Below are 25,714 nucleotides of genomic sequence, written 5' to 3'. Positions count from 1 at the left end.
GGCAAATAGTCTTAGTGTTTATACTTGACTAACTGGGGCCCAGGTCAGGAAGCAGACAGACTGGCTAAACCGACCGTCTGCTAGCTGCCTCCCGTCACAGAGGTCAGTTAATTCTCAGCACATAGAGACTTTTTCACCTAGATATCACACTATAGAGACTGTGTCTGTTCCCCGAACTAGAAAATACAAAAAACGTCCAAACCAAGTTAAGATTAACTATTTAATTGAGGTTCAACAAAAAACAGAAGCAATATGGATAAACAAATGATAAAGCTTGGCTTATTGAATATCAGATCCCTTTCTACGAAAACACTTTTTGTAAATAATATGATCACTGATCATAATATAGATGTACTCTGTTTGACAGAAACCTGGCTAAAACCTGACGATTATGTAGCATATACACAGGGTATGTGTGTTAAATATAGCTATAGACGGTTAATTAATGATTGAACTACAAAAGATAAAGTTCGTCTCAGGGAGGTGTTGAAAAAGTAAATAATAACACAGAGACAGATCATTTAGATTTGGTGTTGGTACCATGTATTAAGTGGAAACAAAGACAAACAATAATAACAATACCCAAAATATTTCAAATCTGCAGAGAAGTTCAGTAGTTCATAGGGGATAAACAACAAAATGTAACTCAGAAAACTGGAGAGTACTCAAATTAAAGACAATCCACAACACAGTATAGGACTATATTCTTTGCTCATAAAAGATGAACACCATGTCCAAATAATGCGAATGGTCCATGAGATGCAATTAGTCCATGAGCCAGAACCTAGTGAATGGCTGTGTGTGTGTGTGTGTGTGTGTGTGTGTGTGTGTGTGTTTGTGTATGAGAGTGGAGGGGGTGAGCAGAGCTGCACAACCTCCTACCGAACCCACAGGGGGCGATGATGTTGTTGGGGCAGGTTCTGTTCCAGGTAATAATAGCTCGCCATCAACTGGCCCGCAGCTGGCCGCACCTGGCCTGTATTAATTAAACAGGACCCATGGTTTAATCACTACTCATAATATAATTTACCTACTAGCTAGTTTTATATTCTATATTTGTGTACACAATAGTATTCAAAATACTGCATCAGAGATTGTCATAATTACATTAAATGACAATAACAATATAAAAATGTATAAAAATACTCAAATGCATGAAAACAACCACCCATAAATAATGGAATTATTTCCTACATAACATTCCATTCAATACAATTGATAATCTTATCATTCAGTATATAAATGAACCATTTAAATACTTAAAACCATAGCATTGAAAACAAAGTGCTAGGTTTACATTAAAATTTATAAACCCCAATAAGAACTCCATAGGGATGGATACAATACAATGAGACTCACCAATTCCCGCAGATATTCGACACACCGCGGCACCAGTCGGCAGAACCATATAATTTTACTATTTATATTTTACTTTAATTTTATTAATTAATTTTACTATTATTCTCTATTTATATTTACCCTGAGTTACATCTACATTATTTTAAATGAATCCACCCCCCAAGATTACTGTTATAAACATGAGCCGCATCTAAAAGGCAAAGGGGGAGGTGTTGCTTCAATTTATAACAACGTTTTCAGGATTTCTCAGAGGGCAGGCTTCAAGTATAACTCGTTTGAAGTAATGGTGCTTCATATAACATTATCCAAAATTGTAAATTCTACTTCTTGTTACAAGTATGGAAAAACCATCACTTCTACCACAAAAGACTGCTTTTTAAGTTATCTTCCTGATGTATCCAAATTCCTTAGCATATCCAAAACCTCAGAACAACTTGATGATGTAACAGAAACTATGGATTCTCTCTTTTCTAGCACTTTAAATACAGTTGCTCCTTTACGCTTAAGAAAGGTTAAGGAAACCAGTCTGACACCATGGTATAATGAGCATACTCGCATCCTAAAGAGAACAGCCCGAAAAATGGAGCACAGCTGGAGGAAAACAGAACTAGAGGTATTTCGTATTGCTTTTGCGTAAAGTAACCTATCCTACAGAAAAGCATTAAAAACTGCTATATCCGATTACTTTTCTTCTCTTTTAGAAGAAAATAAACATAACCCCAGGTATTTATTCAATACAGTGGTTAAATTAACGAAAAATAAAGCCTCAACAAGTGTTGACATTTCCCAACACCACAGCAGTAATGACTTTATGAACTACTTTACTTCTAAAATCGATACTATTAGAGATAAAATTGCAACCATTCAGACGTCAGCTACAGTATCACATCAGACAGTGCACTATAGACCCCCTGAGGAACAGTTCCACTCATTCTCTACTATAGGAGAGGAAGAATTGTATAAACTTGTTAAATCATCTAAACCAACAACATGTATGTTAGACCCTATACCATCTAAGCTCCTAAAAGAGGTGCTTCCAGAAGTCATAGATCCTCTTCTGACTATTATTAATTCCTCATTGTCATTAGGATATGTCCCCAAAACCTTCAAACTGGCTGTTATTAAGCCTCTCATCAAAAACCACAACTTGACCCAAAAGAACTAGTTAATTATAGACCAATCTCGAATCTCCCTTTTCTGTCCAAGATACTAGAAAAGGTGGTATCAACACAATTATATTCCTTCTTAGAGAAAAATGGTATCTGTGAGGATTTCCAGTCAGGATTTAGACCGTATCATAGTACTGAGACTGCTCTCCTTAGAGTTACAAATGATCTGCTCTTATTATTTGATCGTGGGTGTATCTCTCTATTAGTTTTATTGGATCTTAGTGCTGCGTTTGACACAACTGACCACAACATTCTTTTGCATAGACTTGAACACTTTGTTGGCATTAATGGAAGTGCATTAGCATGGTTTAAATCGTACTTATATGACCGCCATCAGTTCGTAGCAGTGAATGAAGATGTATCCTATCGATCACAAGTGCAGTATGGAGTACCTCAAGGCTCAGTTCTAGGGCCACTACTCTTCACGCTTTATATGTTACCCTTGGGAGATATCATCAGAAAACATGGTGTTAGCTTTCACTGTTATGCTGATGATACTCAGCTCTATATTTCTTCGCAGCCCGGTGAAACACACCAATTTGAAAAACTAATGGATTGCATAGTCGATATAAAAAACTGGATGATGAGTAATTTCTTACTGCTAAATTCTGAAAAAACAGAGGTGTTTATTATAGGACCTAAAAACTCTGCTTGTAATAACCTAGAACACTGTCTAAGACTTGATGGCTGCTCTGTCAATTCTTCGTCATCAGTTAGGAACCTAGGTGTGCTATTTGATCGCAATCTTTCCTTAGAAAGCCACGTTTCTAGCATTTGTTAAACTGCATTTTTCCATCTCAAAAATATATCTAAATTACGGCCTATGCTCTCAGTGTCAAATGCAGAAATGTTAATCCATGCATTTATGACCTCAAGGTTAGATTATTGTAATGCTTTATTGGGTGGTTGTTCTGCACGCTTAGTAAACAAACTACAGCTAGTCCAAAATGCAGCAGCAAGAGTTCTTACTAGAACCAGGAAGTATGACCATATTAGCCCGGTCCTGTCAACACTGCACTGGCTCCCTATCAAACATCGCATAGATTTTAAAATATTGCTTATTACTTATAAAGCCCTGAATGGTTTAGCACCTCAGTATTTGAATGAGCTCCTTTTACATTATATTCCTCTACATCCGCTACGTTCTCAAAACTCAGGCAATTTGATAATACCTAGAATATCAAAATCAACTGCGGGCGGCAGATCCTTTTCCTATTTGGCGCCTAAACTCTGGAATAACCTACCTAACATTGTTCGGGAGGCAGACACACTCTTGCAGTTTAAATCTAGATTAAAGACCCATCTCTTTAACCTGGCTTACACATAACATACTAATATGCTTTTATTATCCAAATCCGTTAAAGGATTTTTAGGCTGCATTAATTAGGTAAACCGGAACCGGGAACACTTCCCATAACACCCGATGTACTTGCTACATCATTAGAAGAATGGCATCTACGCTAATATTAGTCTGTTTCTCTCTTATTCCGAGGTCACCGTAGCCACCAGATCCAGTCTGTGTCCAGATCAGAGGGTCACTGCAGTCACCCGGATCCAGTACGTATCCAGACCAGATGGTGGATCAGCACCTAGAAAGGACCTCTACATCCCTGAAAGACAGCGGAGACCAGGACAACTAGAGCCCCAGATACAGATCCCCTGTAAAGACCTTGTCTCAGAGGAGCACCAGGACAAGACCACAGGAAACAGATGATTCTTCTGCACAATCTGACTTTGCTGCAGTCTGGAATTGAACTACTGGTTTCGTCTGGTCAGAGGAGAACTGGCCCCCAACTGAGCCTGGTTTCTCCCAAGGTTTTTTTCTCCATTCTGTCACCGATGGAGTTTCGGTTCCTTGCTGCTGTTGCCTCTGGCTTGCTTAGTTGGGGACACTTCATCTACAGCGATATCGTTGACTTGATTGCAAATAAATGCGCAGACACTATTTAACTGAACAGAGATGACATCACTGAATTCAATGATGAACTGCCTTTAACTATCATTTTGCATTATTGACACTGTTTTCCTAATGAATGTTGTTCAGTTGCTTTGACGCAATGTATTTTGTTTAAAGCGCTATATAAATAAAGGTGACTTGACTTTATTAATACAAATTCTGAAGGCAACCAAGTTAATACATAGAATATAGGAATAAAGTGTTTTTTTTATAATTAGCGTGGGTGGAAGGGAATGGGCTTTTCATGGAGGAGCTGAAACACGCAGCAACATGAAGGGCACGACTCCCAACTACCCATCATAGTGAGGATTTAAGTCTACAGTAGATGGCGGTAATGCTCTGAAAAAGAATGCGAACCGCCAATAAGCACGAAGAAGAAGAAGAAGAAGAAGAAGAAGAAGAAGCAGGTGGCAGTGAAGCGACCAGAAGAGCTGCTGAAGCGTGGCGCAGTGGGGCTTGTTGGTCTGTTTTATTATTTTTTTGCGTCTTAATTTGTTTTGTAATGTGTTTGTGATCTAAACCAGGGGGCCGTTTCATAAAAGACGCTAAGAAAAGCGGGGATTAAAGTCCAAAACCTGATTTGAAATAACCAAACAAATTAATTGGGACAAAAGCGGTTGAAAAGACCATTTAAATTCACGCAATCTCACTAATCTGACCCAGGTTCGGTGAGGCAGGATAATTTAAATACTTAATATAGATCATGGATCAAATCGATCCACCATCGCAAACAGCGAATATTTGTGATGTTTAATGCATTTGAGACGCTGTGTTTTCCTCTGAATATAACTTGACACGTCGTCACAGGTATATTTTTTTTCTTTAAAAGTTAGAAAATCCCCTCGGTGTCGGTAGTGAACGAGCGCATGCGCATATCAACAACAACAATTCTGAAGAAATATGCATTCTGCTAAAACATTTGTTGTTGGACATAAATGTGACGTGACAATTTTAATCCTACATATAAGTGTGTTTTTATCTTATCAGTAGCTGTAAATCAAATGTAAGCTCCTAATACAACCCTACTACTTGAGAAAATACTATAGTAATTTGTAGTAAATACTGTAGTGTTTTTGAACTATACTAAAGTACCTGAATTAATTTGTACTTGGAAAATATAAAGTATCCTACAGTATTTATCAAAGTTTATCAGTTCACTATAATTAAAACTACAGTATGTGTAGCGATCATTATCAAAGTGTTGTAAATACTATAATATATAATACACTTTACTATAGTATAGTTCAAAAACACTATAGTATTTTGTTCATGTGGTAAATCAGTTAAGTGTGTGTTCCTCTTATCAGTTAAGTCTCTCGTAAGATTTCTATTTTTTTTTTCATTCTACGATTTATTTATTTAATTTATTTATTATTTTAAATGCTTTAAAAAGCAATTTTAGATGGTAATGTTTTAATGTTCTACTAATAATCATAAAAGGTACAGCTATCCTAAACCCGAGAGAAAGGCTGCGTGGCTAGAAACTGTGTTAATGTTTTTATATATCTTAAATAAAAGAAAAAAAAAAGGAAGGTCATTACATTTTGGGCACAATACATTACATATAGTCGGTTGTTGCCTCTTTTTTTATTTATTGGTTTATGTTGCATTTTCTGTTTACTTTTATTTTTGGACTGATAATAAAGTCAACTAATTGTGATCTCAGTGTGTTCCTGGTCAGTGTTAGAGGACCATTAATCTGCTCCTGACCGTTCGACACACACTCACTGAGCTTCAGCTTTATGAAACCAAATCAAGTGAAAATAAGTCAGACTTACTGAAATAAATGCCTGTGTTATTTGGTAAACTAGTTTTATGAAACAGCCCCAAGGTATATAGTCCTTCATTTGTATTTGTTTTGTTGCTTGAATATTAGCATGTATGTATTGTTTAATGGGCTCTTAGGTTAACATTCATGAGAACATTATTCTGTTAATGGGGTTTGTAGTCCATGCTAATATTCTTTCCTTAAACTATCCATTGTTCTGCTCTCTCGCAGCGACACAGAGGCTGATTCTGGTAAGATTGACTTCTGTCCCTGCTCAGGGTGCTCTGTGAAGAGCGGCGAAGCATTCTCGCCTGTCGGGTCTGTCAGTGGTCTGATCAGGGCTAGACCTTCGCTAGATCAACACCAGCACGAGACTCAGATCAGCCTGCTGTGCTTCATCTGTTCTCATTCTGCTACGCTGGTCACACCTAACTCTCTGTAAGATCAGGACAGGGACTATAAAACATGCTTCTCCAGTCCCTCATGTTTCCCCTAATCAAAATAAATCCAGACCATTCATTAATCATGCCTCTTTGATTAAGCAGATGATTAAACTCAGTCAAGTGCTTTAGATAACTAGATATATCACACGTCTGTAGGGAGACGCTGTTTAACACAAAGCAATAGGTTTACTTGATTTACTGTGGTAAAGCAGCAATAACATCATTTTCTTTCCCCAGGTTGATGATGCCATCAGAACATTCAAGCATCAAATAATTAATGTCCAGTCCTGAACACCCAAGCCAGGTCTTCATTACAAGTTCAGTACATTTTTTTTACATTTATTTTATTTAGTTCTTTATTTAACAGGGACAATGAAGAGTCAAAGACTGACACAGAATCAGCCACGGAGCTCTTTTCATCTTCTGTCTCAGGGCAGGAGAGTACCAAAACACATTACAAAAACAGCAATATAAGCATGTACATTAAAATCAGCCCAGCCAAAATTTAAAACATTAGAAATTTAATCTCACACATCACCTACAATAAACTAAATTAGACCCCCAAACTTATGTAACCAACACAAGAGCATTCAATGATCACAAACCTGACTCATCCTTTAAAGCAGTTAAAAAAATAAAATATTAAAAAATCCGGCACAATTTGTAATTTTTTCACCATTGACCTATACATCTGGTTGGACCTCTACCTTTTTTGTTTTAAAGTTCATACAGGCACTTTTCCAAACATTTCATGTTAAAAAGCACTGTGTAAGCCAGTCTAAAACATTTCAACATTGCAATAGATAATTTTTGTGCCATCATCAGTGTCATCTGCATACATTTGAATATGTACAGGACAAACATCTGGAAAGTCTGCTAATACAAACTAAAAAGTAGGGGCCCTAGGGTCGACCCCTGAGGCACCCAAGTGAAACAATCTCTTACAGAGGATATGTGTGTTTTTGTGTTTCCTTGATGCAAGATTCAATCCATTTTATTGTTAATGAAAAGTTTAAATGTCTTGAGGTGTTATAACTGTAGTATAAGCCGAATAATTGACTCCGGGCTGTTGAATTATTACCTCAGGTTAGCATTATTTTTCTAATAACTCAACGGCCCATCGTCAATTATTACTTACTTAATGTGTCATATTCCTTTTGTAAATCAAAGAACACAGCACCCACCTCCCTTACCCTTGTCTGATTTACCTGCTCCGTAAAAAAAGCATACAATAGGTTCTGTCGTTTGCTCAGTTACTATTTGTTCTACTATTTTAACTACTGATCACAAACCTGACTTGACTTGATTAAATTGAAATCTGACTATAATTTGCCACATTAGTCGGATCACCTGCCTTGAAAGCTGGAGTAACTAACCCTGTTTTCCAACAATCAGGGAATGTAGATTGTCTAAATGATAAATTCACAAAATAATTAATTGGTACAAAAAAGTGACTGTTTTTAAGAAGTTACTTAAAGTTATCTAAACCATATATTTCTTAAGCATTGGGATTTTTGAAATCTTTCATAATCTGAATTGTATGCTCAGAAACTTGTTAAATGAAATGCAGAGTTTACAGAATTAACAAAATTAAGTTCTTTATATCTTATTCCAGATTTATCTCTCAAACTTTGAACTGTCAACAAAGTAATGATTAAATAAATCCGCTATTTTGTCAGATGTATCAATTATTCGTTCTTTAAAACCTATTTCTAAAAATGTATTACATGATTTAGAGTTTGTCTTTGTCAACTGATTATGGGTTTGCCATCAACTTTAGCCTCTTTTAAAATATTAATAAAGAAATGTGCCATAGCCCGTCATTTATCAGACCAATTGAGGTAGAAATCCATCAAAAAAACACACAGTTTTTTAGTTATCAAAAAATTAAATATCAGATTAAGGGGGTTTATAAACTGCAACAATAGTGAAAGACATTTGTGGAATAATTAAAACCTCAATATAATCAATTTATTTTATTTAAGAAGGTTCATCTGCAGGATCTGAGTGGTGATGCTATGTGGGTTTTAAATACACTACGGAAACTTGTACAGTTGTCTTTTTTTTGTACTTTAAACATGTAAAATCATACAGAAAATGGTTATTATGCAATACAATATTATGGGATAAATGTCATTAAGATGAGTTAGGAACTTCTGTGTCAGTTGTATGTGATGCATTCGCTCCAGCACTGATCTTAAATCAGTTCATGCTCTGTCCTCTTCATCACAGTTAAGAAATGTCTTTTTTTGTGTGCTGTTGGTGAGAAATGATGTAGAAACATTGAGGTGTTTTTATTTTACACATGTTCAGAAGTCACTAGTGATTTGTTTGACATTGAAGCTTGTGTCAAATAAACTAATTTCACACTGAAGCACTGTATTGCATCTTGAGTCATTTTGGCCAAAATCATGTGATCTATTGTTTGTCTCAGTATCCAACCTGTTACTGTAACTACTTGCCTGTGAAATAAAATAAAAGGAAAAATATATTCATATGTGAATGCAATTCAATATTTTTGTTTTACTTTATCAATACATTACATGGAGTCTCTAATAATGATAAACGTTTAGTACCATCAGCTTTGACTTTGTTGGCCTATTTGTGCATGTTCTCTTGAGAGTGTCCAGCTGTAAATACAATAGCGACCCTCTGAACTGTTCGGCTTCTGTTCCTGAAGCTGTTCTGAATCAGGTAGTGCTCAGATAGTGGACAGCTGCGACGGCTCGCTAGTGCTGATGTACTGGTCCAAAGGGAACCCGCAGTGGACTTTAGTGAAGTATTGGAGCGTCCCGACCCGAGATCCAGTTCTGCTGACAAACTGCTCAACTAGGTCAAAATTAATAATGGCCAAATATTTGGAGCCTTTAATGACAAACTTGAGATCTGTTTACAGTCCAGACCTGCAACAACAATTGTTTTAAATTGATTAAAGTTTCATAGTCTTACAGAGAGAAAAGTAAAACAAGTAAAAACAATGGGAGCCTTTTTTTTTTAGCAATGTGCCCAAACTATATCAAATATTCACCAGAAAATTATTTTCACTGAAAACGTAATAATTCAAATCACTTTATAATTTGTAACGAGAGAAATGAATTATGTTTGTATGATTCAGTTCAGTGAGCTGCTCAGACTGTGACTGTGATATTTTTGACTGATAAAATAATGCTGTAAAAACACATCATCGTGGCAGGTACAGGATCAGCTGTCCGTCATGTATTCTGAGAGCTGAAGAACTCCATTCACGAATGCATCGCTTTCAGACACTCACAACATAGCAGTGCAGAAAACCAACCATTACCACATTTTACTATCCGGAGTGAGTGTGAAACCTTTTCTGCAGTGGCACATGAATGAGGGGTCTGTGTTTACACACTTGTGGTTTCCTGAAGCACATGGATTGGATCTTGAGGAGATCAGTGCACAGATGCTGAGTATTCAATAACGTCATCAGTACATCTAAACCAGGAGTGTCTAATGCTTTTCCTGCAGAGTTTAACTCCACTCCAGATTAAAACACATCTGAACTAGACAATCCAGGTCTTCAGGATTACTAGAACAGTGATTCTCCCTTATCAGTTCAGTTCACTGAGCTCTCTCCTAATGAGCTGGTGATCTGAATCAGTGTGTTAAATAAGGGAGACAAGCAAAATGTGCAGAACAGGGGCCCGAGACCAGGATTAAGACAATGACAGGCAGATAATGGCATATGAGCCTGAGCCCCCACGGGCAGGGGGAAATATATCTGTATTATATCTTTTTATAGTGCAAAGTGAGTAAAGGGAACAGACTGACCTGCACACAGCTTTAAGTGTAAGGCAGAAACGAGTGTTTCTATCTGGCTGAAATTGGCTACTAGATGCACATGTTCTGTGTACGGCTCGCAGCCATGCGCTCCGTATCAGCTGCTTCTCAAAGTGTAGCTGTTTAAGAAGAATTCATTCTGCACTACACTACCAAATTACACAAGTCCCAGACGCATCTGATTGTGAACAGCAGCACATCCTTGATGAAGGACTTCACCTTCTTCTACGTTCTCAAAACTCAGGCAATTTGATAATACCTAGAATATCAAAATCAACTGCGGGCGGCAGATCCTTTTCCTATTTGGCGCCCAAACTCTGGAATAACCTACCTAACATTCCCATAACACCCGATGTACTTGCTACATCATTAGAAGAATGGCATCTACGCTAATATTAGTCTGTTTCTCTCTTGTTCCGAGGTCACCGTAGCCACCAGATCCAGTCTGTGTCCAGATCAGAGGGTCACTGCAGTCACCCGGATCCAGTACGTATCCAGACCAGATGCTGGATCAGCACCTAGAAAGGACCTCTACATCCCTGAAAGACAGCGGAGACCAGGACAACTAGAGCCCCAGATACAGATCCCCTGTAAAGACCTTGTCTCAGAGGAGCACCAGGACAAGACCACAGGAAACAGATGATTCTTCTGCACAATCTGACTTTGCTGCAGCCTGGAATTGAACTACTGGTTTCATCTGGTCAGAGGAGAACTGGCCCCCCAACTGAGCCTGGTTTCTCCCAAGGTTTTTTCTCCATTCTGTCACCGATGGAGTTTCGGTTCCTTGCCGCTGTCGCCTCTGGCTTGCTTAGTTGGGGACACTTCATCTACAGCGATATCGTTGACTTGATTGCAAATAAACGCACAGACACTATTTAACTGAACAGAGATGACATCACTGAATCCAATGATGAACTGCCTTTAACTCTCATTTTGCATTATTGACACACTGAAAAAAAAGGGCTTGAAATATACAATAAATTAGCCTCTTTCCTGTGTAAAAGTGACAATGGCTAATGCTTAATAAATAAATAAATAACTATATTAATGTAAATTACATTAGGTTCATAAACAAACATTCCAGGGTAAAGTAACTGAATAGTGACGTTTTCCGACAGTCATATAATGTGTGCACTGCACACATACCTGTTTTTAAAGAGCAGACTGTTGAATAGAAGTGAAGCAGACAAACACCCGTTCCTCTGCTCGCGTCCTCCCTCTGAGCTTTTCTGCTTCAAGGGAAAGCACTTTTCTTTTGACTACCTTTGTTTTTCTGTTGACAGTTTCACCATTTCATGATTCGTTTGAAGATCCATCTTTCTAAACCCCTCCTTCGTGTGAGGCTGTTCTGCTCTGATTGGTCAGATGACCCGGTCTGTTGTGATTGACGGGAATGACGGGAACACTGTAGAAAGTTGATTATACTGCTGTGGTCTCAGAGTAAAGATGAAGTTGAGCCACGGATTATTCACAGCCTCATCCTTTGGAAGTGAAAATAAACCCAATTCACTTTCACAGTGTCTTCTCGACATTACATCATCCACACGAACGAGCTGCAGTGTTTGATGTTTGAATAGGCGGGCATTATGCAAATGTAAGAATTTGTGACGTGAAATTCGAGGAATGTGCTTCGAATTTAAACGACTCGTTTCATCGGTTCAGAGTCGACTCTTTTGAAACACAATAACTTTATTTACGATCCACTTGCACCTTTACAATATTGCAAACTCTTTGCATTCAGACACACCTGCATTACACACTACATGAAATGTCATTTTTAAAAAATCCATAATGGGTCACTTTAAAATAAATATATCAGTTTATCTTCGTTTTTTAAAAAAAAATCTTTCTTCTTCAGTGTTGTTACACATTAACAGCTGAGCTCGTGCACGTAGCTCGAGCTCTGTAAAGGTGAAATCGCTCTTGTGCGCATGCGCAAACGAATTACTTTTTTTCGGAAGGCAAAAGCTCCGAGAAGACTCCAGTAAAGCGATTGTTTCTTTTCGGCCCTAGAGGATCATTTACGGATAGATGGACAATTTGAAAATAGATTCACACATGGAGAATGAAGTACAGGACCTTGTACGTCTAGTAAGACATAATGAAATGGTGTAGAAGAACAAAAGAACAGAGTTAGTGCGTGTTTGTGGAGGTAAGACGAGCTGCGTGCTTTCTTTGAACCAGAATGACTTTCCCCCCAGAGCTTTCCCCTCAATAGTTGAATAAACTAAACTAAAATAATTTAAAAATATCAATAATATTTTTGGATAAACTCGTTTTAATGTCTGGTCTAAATGATCGTAAATCTCTCGACGATCAAACTGAATCGTTCATGTAAGAGTTCGTTGAAGCGTCGGTTTTTGAGTTATTAATAGTTAGAAAAGAGGTAAGTTTATCACCGATGTTTAGTTTATCTGTTCATACTCGTGCTGTAGGTGCTCGTGTGATGTTAGTTCTCATGTTAATATCTTGCTGGTTTCTGTAGCTCTGCTGATGACTCCGAGATCGTTCTGAATCATCTGGCCTCGACTAGCGACGGCCATGAAGTTCCTGTTGTTCTCCAGCATCGGGTTCTTCATGCTGGACTCTTGCATGAGCCACACTTTGTTCACTTGCGAGCCTGTGCATGTGCAGTGGTGCCACGGCATGCCCTACAACTCCACTTTCTTCCCCAACATGCTGGAGCACTACGACCAGGACATCGCTGCAGAGAAGATGAAGGTAATCAGAAGGAATCCATCTCAATCCATGTTTCTCGAGGTCATGTGACACTATATAAAATACAATAAATTACATGCTCAGATTTAGTAATTAAAAATGTTAAGCGGATGTGTTGTTTCATTTAAGTTTAAAGTCATCAAGCTTTGAAGAGACATTAAAATAATTCTAATTAATTTGGAAAGCAGTAATTGTTTGAGTGATCTCTGAATACAGCACAAGTTACAGTATGGGAATTATACCTTTGTTCATTTCATATATACAAAATATATCCATTTCATTTTTTTGGAGCATTTATATTTTGCGACCTTTAGTGTGGAGATCAGTTTAGATAAATTTTTATCTCTTTGTTCACCATCAGTTCAGTCTTTACCCAGTAAACGCCGTGTCTCGGTGTGTTTCAGAGCACATTCCTGCGATTCCCTCACAGGGATTGGTTTCACTGAAATGCTGAATGTCTGTGAGCCTGCTTTTGTAGTTGTGTCAAATAACGGGCTTTGAGTAATATGTGAGAGGAAAGCCCTCGGCTCCATTGTTACACCCTTTGATTTAAACGAGAGAGAGAAGGAAGGCAGGAAACTGGAGGGGAAGGCCTTCTACAGTCATTACTTTTTGCATGTACACACACACCCACACACACACACACACTTATTGTTGCTCGCTGTAAGCTATTAAGTCAGCAGCAGACAGTCCTGTTGGGGTTTGTTTTATGACAATGAATGTCCGACTCTACATTGTACTTCTTGTCCAAATAAATCAATAAACGAACATGGGATATTTATTAAAGACTAAATGACTTTATTAAATGAATAAACTACAAACTAGAAAAGCCAAACGTTTAAAAGACATTAACTATATAGGAAAAAAAAAACTTGCCTGAACCAACCGTCAATCTCTCTTTCTTTGTGTCTATGCAGCATTTCATGCCTTTGGCCAGCCTGCGCTGTTCTCCTGACGTGCATCTGTTCCTGTGCCAAGCTTTTGTTCCTGAGTGCAGGAAACACACGCATGTCCTGCGTCCGTGCAGAGAGCTGTGTGAGCGTGTACTGTCTGACTGCAGCAGAGACATGGTCACCTTCGGCATCAGCTGGCCGTCTGAGCTGCAGTGTGACCGGTGAGTAGATCAGTCTTCTGTTGGAGGAATGGGCTGCAACAACTCATCTATCATAAAAGTTAGGGATGTAACGGTACGCATATCGTGTACCGTACGTTTAATAGGCAAAACAAAAGTGGGGACATTTGAGTGAGCAGTGGAGGGGCAGCTGTGACCTAATGATCAGAGAGTTGGACTTGTAACCTGAAGGTCACAGGTTCGAGTCTCGGTGCTGGCAGGAGTTGTAGGTGAGAGGGAGTGAAAGAACAGTGCTCTCTTCCTCCCTCAATACTGATGACTGAACCCCCAGCTGCTCCCCGGGCGCTGGATATATAGCTGCCCCCTGCTCCGTGTGTGTTCACGGTGTGTGTGTGTGTGTGTTCACTGCTCCGGGTGTGTGTTCACGGTGTGTGTGTGTTCACTGCTCCGGGTGTGTGTTCACTGTGTGTGTGTGTGTGTGTGTGTGTGTTCACTGCTCCGTGTGTGTGTTCACGGTGGGTGTGTGTGTGTGTGTTCACGGTGGGTGTGTGTGTGTGTGTGTTCACGGTGGGTGTGTGTGTGTGTTCACTGCTCCGGGTGTGTGTTCACTGTGTGTGTGTGTGTGTGTTCACTGCTCCGGGTGTGTGTTCACGGTGGGTGTGTGTGTGTGTGTTCACTGCTCCGTGTGTGTTCACTGTGTGTGTGTGTGTGTGTGTGTTCACTGCTCTGGGTGTGTGTTCACGGTGTGTGTGTGTGTGTGTGTGTGTGTTCACTGCTCCGTGTGTGTTCACTGTGTGTGTGTGTGTTCACGGTGTGTGTGTGTGTGTGTGTGTGTGTGTGTTCACTGCTCCGGGTGTGTGTTCACGGTGTGTGTGTGTTCACTGCTCCGTGTGTGTGTTCACGGTGTGTGTGTGTGTGTGTGTGTGTGTTCACTGCTCCGTGTGTGTGTTCACGGTGTGTGTGTGTGTGTGTTCACTGCTCTGGGTGTGTGTTCACGGTGTGTGTGTGTGGGTGTGTTCACTGCTCCGTGTGTGTGTTCACGGTGTGTGTGTGTGTGTGTTCACTGCTCCGTGTGTGTGTTCACGGTGTGTGTGTGTGGGTGTGTTCACTGCTCCGTGTGTGTGTTCACGGTGTGTGTGTTCACTGCTCCGGGTGTGTGATCACGGTGTGTGTGTTCACTGCTCCGGGTGTGTGATCACGGTGTGTGTGTTCACTTCTCACTGCTGTGTGTTTGCACTTGGATGGGTTAAATGTAGAGCACCATTTCCAAGTATGGGTTACAATACTTGGCAAATTTCCCAACTTTTTTAGTTTTTGTTTGTAATGCACTTGGCAAAGGTAGCAACAATTTCCTCCTCATGTTTTCAGTCAGCAGATTAGTCCTACAACCTGTACCTTTAACTGTCCAATGAAAAGAGCAGAAGAAGAGAAGACAAAACCAGCGAGTTCAGACTCCACACAAGAGCTCAAAGAACTGTTTGCCTGTTTTAAATCAGCAGTGTGGGAAAGTTTGGGCCTCTAGAGATGCTCTGGTCAACCAGCTGTAAATCAGAACTGGTTTTTAGTTTTATTTTGGCTGATCTCGCTTTCAAAATCTATGCGATGCTTGATAGGGAGCCAGTGCAGTGTTGACAGGACCGGGCTAATATGGTCATACTTCCTGGTTCTAGTAAGAACTCTTGCTGCTGCATTTTGGACTAGCTGTAGTTTGTTTACTAAGCGTGCAGAACAACCACCCAATAAAGCATTACAATAATCTAACCTTGAGGTCATAAATGCATGGATTAACATTTCTGCATTTGACACTGAGAGCATAGGCCGTAATTTAGATATATTTTTGAGATGGAAAAATGCAGTTTTACAAATGCTAGAAACGTGGCTTTCTAAGGAAAGATTGCGATCAAGTAGCACACCTAGGTTCCTAACTGATGATGAAGAATTGACAGAGCAACCATCAAGTCTTAGACAGTGTTCTAGGTTATTACAAGCAGAGTTTTTAGGTCCTATAATTAACAGCTGTTTTTTTTCAGAATTTAGCAGTAAGAAAATGTAATTTGTGTGGAATTTTTATGAAGTCTGTAAGGAGGAGAAAGTATTGTACCAGGCAGATCAAGCTCAGTTTGCAATGCTTGAAAAACATGAAGACAAATATGTGTGGGTTTATTTGAATGTATCCCTGAGAGGAACTGTCTCCAGAAATGCTTCAATAGCATTTTCTTTTCCTTGTACCTGCATTTAATGCTGTTCCATCAGCGCCACCTGCTGTCATGTTTATTCATTACGCCTGCTGTTTTATTTTGTGCTGGTGCCTTATGTAGCATAATTTCACAAATGAAAAGTTCTTGAAATTATACAATCTAATTAAAATCAAGAACTACTGCTCAAGCTACATTTAGCTTTACTGTCTGTTCAAAATAAATAAATAAAAATCAAATTTCCTGTTGTACTGAACTGGTATCGAACTGTGACTTCTGTGAACCATCACACTCCTACCTAGAAAGCATATTTACATTTTAACCATGATATTGAGGTGCAATATGTGTGAGTTTTAACTGTGGGCATCATCATCTAAATGGAGGCCACTATGGAAACCAATGGTTAATTTTAATAAAATAAAACACTGCTTTAAATGAGGTAAAATAAAATAAACTTAACATCATGAAAAAGGGATTTATTTTAGTTCAGTTTTCTTAAAAGGACTAGCTATGGGACTAGTTAAATGTTGTTCTACATATTTGATCAGTACATGTAATGCATCTCATCGACGTGTGGCAGACACAGAGCATAATTTAATTACACTGGTTTCCTTTATGACAGTTAGTTGTTCATAAAAATCACCAGCTAGTTAATCATAAACATTTTGAGCTTCAGATATTCCTGATGTTTAGAGCTGATTGTGATTGTAAATGATTGTGATTTGTTTGTTTGTCTCTGGTGTTATAGATTGGAGTCATGTCACGTTTCTCCAGACGGTTCTGTGGTTTCAGCTGTGGAAGTGACCACAGCCAGAAGCTCTCTGTCCTCCGGTCGGGATCTGGGTTTCTGGTGCCCCCTTCAGCTGAAGACTCATCCTGGTCAAGGTGGATCTTTTCTTGGGGCTCAAGACTGCGCTCCTCCGTGTGACTACATGTACCTTAAACCGCAAGAAGTTCAGTTCACCAAGACCTTCATCGGCGTGTGTTCCATTGTGTGCTTATGTGCGACTCTTTTCACATTTTTAACCTTCCTCATTGATGTGAAGCGTTTTCGCTACCCTGAGCGGCCAATCATCTTCTACTCCGTCTGCTACAGTTTTGTCTCTCTGGTCTATTTTGTTGGTTTTCTGCTGGGTAAAGAGGCGGCCTGTAACGAGCCGAGTCTGCCGGGCCGTGTGTGGACGGTTGTGTTGGGAGCCCAGAGTCGCGTCTGCTCGCTGCTCTTCATGCTGCTGTATTTCTTCTCCACTGCGGGAATGGTGTGGTGGGTCGTGCTGACCATCACCTGGTTTCTGGCCGCGGGGCCGAAGTGGAGCTGTGAAGCGATAGAGAAGAAGGCGGTGTGGTTCCACACGGTGTCCTGGGGTCTCCCCGGAGTGCTCACTGTCGTGCTGCTGGTGCTCAATAAGGTGGAGGGAGACGGCATCAGCGGCGTGTGCTTCGTGGGGCTCTACGATCTCACGGTTCTGCGCTGGTTTGTTGTGGCTCCACTGGCGATCGCTGTGCTGGTCGGCCTCTCGCTGCTGCTCGCCGGCATCATGTCTCTGAACCGCGTGCGTCAGGTGATCCAGCATGACGAGCAGAACCAGGAGAAGCTGAAGAAGTTCATGATTCGCATCGGAGTGTTCAGCGGCCTGTACCTGCTGCCTCTGCTGGTGCTGCTCGGCTGCTATCTGTACGAACAAGCCCACCGCAGCCGCTGGGAGAACAGCTGGATCAGCCAGCACTGCCAGGAATACAGCATTCCCTGCTCCCGCCGCGTGAGACATTCAGTCCTGTGCTGTGGATGCTGAAATTACCAAAGCATTTCGTCTCTGACTGACTGATTTCTGTCTTTTGTTTTGCTTTGTTTTTTAGAGTATTGATGTGGAGCAGCCTGAGCTCACGTTGTTTCTCATTAAATATCTGATGACACTGGTTGTGGGAATATCAGCCGTGTTCTGGGTCAGCAGTAAGAAAACCTGCTCCGAATGGGCATCATTCCTCAAGAGAACTCGCAAGAAAGAGTGAGGCCACTTTCTCTAATCCTAACCCAACTGTTTATGACATAGTGTTCAGTGTGTCATGTTCTCCACTTCCAGTACATATAATCTGAACAACAAGTAAATTACATGGGGGGTACAAAATTGTGTTCACAGCAGGGCTTAAAGTTGAGGATTTTTTTTGCATTTCTCCCTGTATAAAAACTCTATAATAAATGTTTTATTTCTGCCTGTGCTTCAGTCCCATCAGTGAGAGTCGGCGCGTTCTGCAGGAGTCCTGCGAGTTCTTCCTCAAGCACAACAGCCGTGTGCAGCACAAGTCCAAGCACTACAAGTCCTCCTCACACAAGCTGAAGGTCGTGTCAAAGTCCATGGGCACCAGCACAGGCATGCACACACCTGTCACCAGTAACCACAGCAACACACCTGTCTCCACGGCAATCCGCAATCACTACATTCCAAGCCAGAGCATCTCTGATCCGCATCGTTCCTCAGAGACGTCCGTTCAGGAGCACACTGAGCGCATAAGACCAACAGCACCAGCTGAGAGACGCAGTAAAGCTGACAGTTCCAGTCGCATCAGCAGCCACGCTGAAAGCTCACACAGGTTCATATTATATATTATGTTTAATTATTATTTGAAAGGGTTAGAAAAACCCAAAAGTAATGTAATGCATTACTTTCAATAAAAGTAACTAAGTAATGTAGTTGGTTACTTTTTTAGGAAGTAATTAAATATTGTAATGCATTACTTTTAAAAGTAACTTTCCCCAAAACTGTATGGATGCATTTAGCAGATTGATCTATTGACACTTTCATATGTTACCATCATCTGTATTCTAATCGTGGCTGTATTTAACTCATGTTCAGATTTTAGACTATTTCCTTCATGGCCATGTTTTGTTTATTTAAATGTTGCATTATATGCTGAAGGATACCAGGAAGAGCATCATTCACATGTTGGAACTCACCGAGAATTTCAGCTCAAATAACTCGTAACTTTTAAATGAAGGAATTTGTGTAAATGCTTTTGGCAAAATACAAGCTTCACATTTCAGAATGTCCTTTACATCTTTCTTGGCTTGAGAGACAAACAAGATAGATGAACTTGTTGAACCTGCAATATTTCTTTCATTTGACATGATCTCAACTAGAGATGTTCCGATACCCTTTTTCTCTTCCCGATACCGATTCCGATACCTGGGCTCAGGGTATCGGTCGATACCGAGTACTGATCCGATACCTGGGTGTGTATCTGTATATACAGCTGTATATACTACTAGCCCTGTGTAAATTTCTAGAATTATTTTATGGTGTGCTCCAGACTTATCCCTTGATAAAACATGAACAAATACATGGTTAACTACTGTATTTATTACAGTATTTTTATTATCTGACATGAATTTGACAGTAATATTATTTAATTTCTTAAGCGAAAAAGAACTTCAAATGCAGCCAAAAATCTAACACCGCAAACTAAAAAAGGTATTTTAGTATTTTAGTTTTACAATATTAGTGTATAAAAAACTGCAACAAATAAGTCTAGGAATATAAAAAATTCTATATTAATCAGATAATCTCTTTACAACAAAACAAGTAAAAAACAAGCAACCGTTTAGGCATAATTATTATTATTAATAGAGACGTATTATTACTACATAGAGACGTAGCTAAATCTACTGTAGGCTACAACAGTAGCTTAATATATTTTTAATTTACTCGCCATGAAGATCTTTGAGTGTCTGTGTTTATGATATGACAGTTTTCTCAAATGAAACGTTAAATTCTCATGAAGTGACGGTTTATGCGTTCATGTCCTCATATAGTGACACACGGCAGAGGCCACAAAACAGCGAGCTCCCGTGCATCTGCGCCCGTCTCCCACAGAGATGTAGACTTTGCAGGAGTAATATTTAAATAGTATTTTGCAGTTTAATATTCACAGACACTAGTATATATATTCGGCTACAGTCTGGAGCCCTGCGCTTAGACTAACACGGAAGCGACTGAACGCAGCTGCGGGTAACGAATTTACTCAAACTTACTACCGGTTCTACAGAGACGCTGGTATCATCACATTTTAAATTTTTCAGCACAGTCTTGGTAGTGAAGTGCCAGTACTTGTGGCATCCCTAGTCGCCGTTTTACTGTCTGGTTGGTCCAGTCTGAAATACTGATAAACAGCGGACATACTGCTAACCACTGATCTATAATATAGAAGCGGCTTCACTGTCTGTTGGCAGTTTAGAACGCGATGAGCGATCCAGTCATATATAGATCAGTGCTGCTAACGCGTTTTCATTTCTTCTTCGCTGCTCTACACAGGGGTTGCTTGTGGCATTACAGCACAACGTCCTGTGTTTGCAATGCATTCTGAGCAGCGAAGAAGAACCGTGCAGCGGTTAGGCAAAGCTAGCGTTCATAACTAGGTCTTGAAAATGGAATCGGATCGGTATATGGGTTCATGTACTCGCCGATGCCGATGCCAGAATTTGTTGTGGTATCGGAGATATTTCCGATACTAGTATCGGAATCGGAACAACTCTAATCTCAACAGCTGTTTAGTTTTTCCACCTGTTTAACACATCTATTTGAATTGCTTTTGGAAGGTTGACACCCAAAGATGATTTGCTGGAGGCTGACCAGAGCTCCGCCCACTGCACCAACACCCAATGAAATCACAGGATCGGCTTTGCATCGGAATGGAGCTTAAGGAGAGAGACTTCTAGCTATGCCTTTATCTCTCTCTGTACATTTCAATTATTGAATCCTTGTCTCTGGAAGCTTTGTTTTAATTCCTGTACACTACTGTAAATATGAGCTACATTACCATTATAACCCAATGATGATTTTACTGACAGTATCTAACTACAGTCAACATGAATCTATCAGTTCTGTAGCGTTTTTGTAGGAACAAGATTGCACACTTGTAAACTTCTCTAAGTGATTCATCACGGGAATAGTCTTAACACTGACACTTCTGACCTGAATTTATGAATGAAAGCAACAGATTTAATTCAGGACTCAGTCTTAGACTCAGAATTTGCACAAGTGCACAAACTGTATGCCAAAAACACATCCTAAGAGAATAAACCAGTTAGACAGCAAGAATGTTTAAAAATATCAGCTTTCTCTGCACTAGTAAATTTAGTCTTCAAATTAAAATTATGAAAATTAAGGCTATGTTCACACTTGGTGTCTTTTTTGAAGCTGCCTGCATCTGCTTTACAGTATAACCCTATGGAGTAAACCGTGTTTGTCCTGAGCTTTTTTTAAAACGCCCACCGCCGGAGTCTTTTTCTGCAGCTCCGAGCATCTTTTCAAGTTGAAAAAAACGTAACTTTTCTGTAAAAAAAAAAAAAAAACGCACTGCCTCAAGTGCCTTTTTGACAGCTGACCAATGACAAGCGAGTGTCAAATCGTTTCCATAACAGCAAAAACAATGAGAAAAAACGAAGATAGCTGGTAGACAGATAGTACTAGTTTCGGAGCACAAGGAGTTTTATGATATGAGAAAAAAACTTTAAATATGCCGCAAACCGTGCATCATCCAACCTGAGCTCCTGGTCTAAATTGTTGAAACACCATACAGTTTCCTTCCCCTGTAAAATCTCGTGCACCAACAAACGTCATTGTGAACCGACATTACCCTCCCCGTTAACTTCAAAAGTCGATGTTTCTGCAGCACACAGTGCTAGGCTACCATTGCAGCTGTTGTTATAACAACAAGAGACGCCCTCGGTTGCTGTTTGTAACCAAAAATGCTACCAGCTTTTTATTTTACTAAAAAAATACTCGTCAACTTTTACTTTTCAAAAAAGATGCCAAGTGTGAACACGCACCAAGGCATTTAACATTTCACTTGTATCTCAGCTTTTCTTTCAAAAAACTGCTAAAATGGCTTTTTTAACATATGTAATGTGTACAGACTGTAGACAGGAAACCGCCTTTTACTTTTTGACAGGAATGAAAATGAAGCTGTGAGGAAAAGAAGTACAGTGCATTCAATGGATTGTACTGTTGTTTAACAATCATTCACCTAACAAAACGATCAACAACAACAAAGAAATCTCATTAAATACTCCATACAACTTTTAGAAACAAGTGTTCCTTTTTCAAATACAATACCTTTACACCTTTATATTTATGTGCTATTGTAAAGACTGTAGTCTCTTCTTCACATCTTGTTTTCAGCAGTGTTAAATTCAATATGTTCATTATAATGCCAGTTGTTTTTTTTCACCTTGTGTAGTTACCAAAGTACTTGTATCTAACAACTTCATCTTACCGTAAATAAAAGTGTACAAATACCTTGGGTGGAGGATAGAATAAGTCGGTTAATAGATTTGTATTATCATTGGATTATCAATTGCATATTGTGTAATGAATTTAGTAGATGAAGTACTGCTGTATCTGTCTGTCGATCATACAGTTTATTATAGATGTTTATAATGCAAGGCTTATCTTAAAATAAAGTCCATATAAAACAATCAATGCAAAGGTTTTCAGAGTGTGGTCTTTATTGCTCATATACGGAAATACAACTGTGCAGAGTTTGTTTATGGCTGTCTTTGCTTTCCTTTACTGTTAAAGTTATGTGAAATGCTTTTCAGATTATTTAGACTGAGGATGGACTTATTTAACAACAATGACAGACCATAATTTACATCAAAACTCAAGACAGCTTTGTCAGGCCAAAGAAGATGCCTACAGGAGTGGAGATAGAATCTTGTACAGTCAGGCCAAGAAGTAAGAAGATCAGAGTGGCTAAGAGAAGCCAACGTCCCTGCTTCAGTGTGGAAAGGCCTGAAAGACATTACAAACTTACAAGAAGAAACAGTCGAGCTACAGAGAAGGACAGCAGCTTGTGAGTGTTTTGTCTTGTTTTCTCATCAGACTAGTGTGTGATCGTCATTGCTAGGAAAGTTTTTTGGTTTAAATGGTGTGTGTCTTACCCTGGTTAATATGTGCTGAAAGTGGCGCTTGGTTTTGCGTTTGCCTATCGCGGGACTGCCTGGTTTCGATCTGCTAAATAGTGAGGCGTGGCCAGCTGACTTGAGTATTGCTTTTCTCCTTCTTTACTTTGTATACCTTGTTCTCAAATATCTCTTACACTTGTAGTCACTATGTGCTTTCAGATCTCTACTATCACTACTAACACTCGGAGAGCACGCTATGTACGTCGCAGGAAGGCCTGTCTGACAAACCTACGGCCTGTCCCTCTGACCTCTACTACTACGCTCTCTATTCCAGTTGGTCTCTGGAACTGCCAGTCTGCAGTTAACAAAGCAGACTTCATTTCTTCTATTGCTACTCATTCCAGTCTCAACCTCATGGCACTGACAGAGACTTGGATCAAACCTGAAGATACTGCCCCCCCTGCAGCCCTCTCCACTAATTTCACTTGTTCCCACACTCCTCGTACCACTGGTAGGGGTGGAGGTACGGGTCTCCTTATCACTCCTCGTACCACTGGGAGGGGTGGAGGTACGGGTCTCCTTATATCAAAAGAATGGAAATTTGATCTTCAGCCATCACCTACAGGTACTGGTTCATTTGAATCACATGCCATTACTGTAACCCACCCTGTTAAAATCCACTTTGTGGTCATTTATCGTCCCCCAGGTCAATTGGGTCTCTTCAGTTGCTCCACTGCACACCTCAGACCACTTCCTCATTACTGCTAACCTAGCACTTACTCCTGAAGTGCCTCACACTCCACCGCAGGTCACCTTTCGATGGAACCTACGCTCCCTCTCTCCATCTTGCCTATCTTCTGTGGTTTCATCCTCGCTTCCTGCACCCTCTCAGTTCTCTGCTCTGGACACGAACAGTGCTACGGACACTCTTTGCTCCACTTTAACATCTTGCTTGGACAACTTTTGCCCACTGTTGTCTAGACCAGCACGCACCGCCCCATCTGCCCCCTGGCTTTCCGAGGTTCTCCGTGAACATCGCTCTAAACTCAGGGCTGCAGAGAGGAAATGGCATAAATCAAGAAACTCTACAGACCTCAGTGTGTATCAGTCTCTCCTCTCTTCCTTCTCTGCAAATGTCTTCACGGCTAAAACATCCTACTACCACAACAAAATTAACAGCTGTTGTGACGCTCGGACACTCTTCAAGACTTTCTCTTCTCTTCTTAATCTGCCGCCACCACCTCTTCCATCGACTCTTACAGCGGACGACTTTGCAGTTTTCTTCACAAATAAGACTAGATCCATCAGTGACCAATTCTCCACACCGCAGACTGAGGACAACTTCACAATGACCGATGCACACTCTTTCTCCTCCTTCTCCCCACTCTCAGAGATGGACGTCTCCAAACTTCTCCTGTCCAATCATCCTACTACTTGTCCACTTGATCCGATCCCCACTCACCTCCTTCAAGCGATCTCTTCTTCAGTCATACCTTCGCTTACTCACGTTATCAACTCCTCTCTTCACTCTGGAACATTTCCCTCAGCATTCAAGCAGGCTCGGGTAAGCCCACTGCTCAAGAAACCATCTCTAAATCCAGCGCTTCTTGAAAACTACAGACCGGTATCCCTTCTTCCATTCATTGCAAAGATACTTGAGCGAGCTGTGTTCAACCAGTTTTCTATGTTCCTTGTACAGAACAACCTCCTGGACAGCAACCAATCTGGCTTCAAAAGTGGCCACTCAACTGAGACTGCTTTGCTCTCGGTTACTGAAGCCCTGCGACTAGCAAGAGCAGCTTCAAAATCCTCGGTACTCATCTTACTGGACCTTTCTGCTGCTTTTGACACCGTTAATCGCCAGATTCTCCTGTCCACCCTCAGAAAGATGGGCATCTCTGGAACAGCACTCCTGTGGGTTAAGTCCTACCTCTCTGACAGATCCTTCAGTGTGTCTTGGAGGGGTGATGTTTCAAAGTCACACCACCTTGCTACTGGGGTTCCTCAAGGCTCAGTACTTGGACCACTTCTCTTCTCCATCTACATGACATCATTAGGATCTGTCATTCAGAAGCATGGCTTTTCTTATCATTGCTACGCTGATGACACCCAACTCTACTTCTCATTCCAACCAGATGACCCGACGGTAGCTGCTCGCATTTCAGCCTGTCTGAGTGACATCTCTAGCTGGATGAATGACCATCACCTTCAGCTTAACCTTACGAAGACAGAACTTCTGGTGATTCCAGCTAATACATTGCTTCATCACAACTTCTCTATACAGCTCGGCTCATCAACCATTACTCCTTCGAGGACAGCCAGAAACCT

At 40.3% G+C, this 25,714-nt stretch overlaps 1 protein-coding gene and 1 long non-coding RNA gene across 4 annotated transcripts; one reads left to right on the top strand and one right to left on the bottom strand.

The window, feature by feature from the left end:
* Positions 1-520: 520 nt before the first annotated feature.
* On the bottom strand, positions 521-1,400 carry LOC132134218 (uncharacterized). Its single transcript, XR_009429426.1, has 2 exons — positions 1,360-1,400; positions 521-976 (listed from the first exon to the last, which is right to left on the bottom strand). It is a non-coding gene; the product is annotated as an uncharacterized LOC132134218 (long non-coding RNA).
* Positions 1,401-4,913: 3,513 nt separating this feature from the next.
* fzd6 (frizzled class receptor 6) lies at positions 4,914-21,885 on the top strand. Of its 3 annotated transcripts, XM_059547013.1 has the most exons (9): positions 4,914-4,934; positions 6,485-6,691; positions 6,934-7,013; positions 12,986-13,221; positions 14,136-14,332; positions 17,234-18,245; positions 18,343-18,491; positions 18,709-19,074; positions 21,077-21,885. In XM_059547013.1, the coding sequence occupies exons 4-9, from the start codon at positions 13,042-13,044 to the stop codon at positions 21,141-21,143; spliced, it is 1,971 nt and encodes a 656-aa protein (XP_059402996.1). In that variant the 5' UTR covers positions 4,914-4,934; positions 6,485-6,691; positions 6,934-7,013; positions 12,986-13,041; the 3' UTR covers positions 21,144-21,885. The 3 variants fall into 3 exon arrangements, with proteins under 3 accessions (XP_059402996.1, XP_059402997.1, XP_059402995.1); XM_059547014.1 differs by lacking the exons at positions 4,914-4,934; positions 6,485-6,691 and having other exon boundaries at positions 6,811-7,013; XM_059547012.1 differs by lacking the exons at positions 4,914-4,934; positions 6,485-6,691; positions 6,934-7,013 and adding an exon at positions 12,429-12,652.
* The last annotated feature ends 3,829 nt before the right edge of the window (positions 21,886-25,714 follow it).

This window comes from Carassius carassius, unplaced genomic scaffold, assembly GCF_963082965.1.
Source record: "Carassius carassius unplaced genomic scaffold, fCarCar2.1 SCAFFOLD_98, whole genome shotgun sequence".
Taxonomy (NCBI): Eukaryota; Metazoa; Chordata; class Actinopteri; order Cypriniformes; family Cyprinidae; genus Carassius; species Carassius carassius.
The sequence above is the reverse complement of the archived record's forward strand: the minus strand, read 5'-3'. Positions and strand labels throughout refer to the sequence as shown.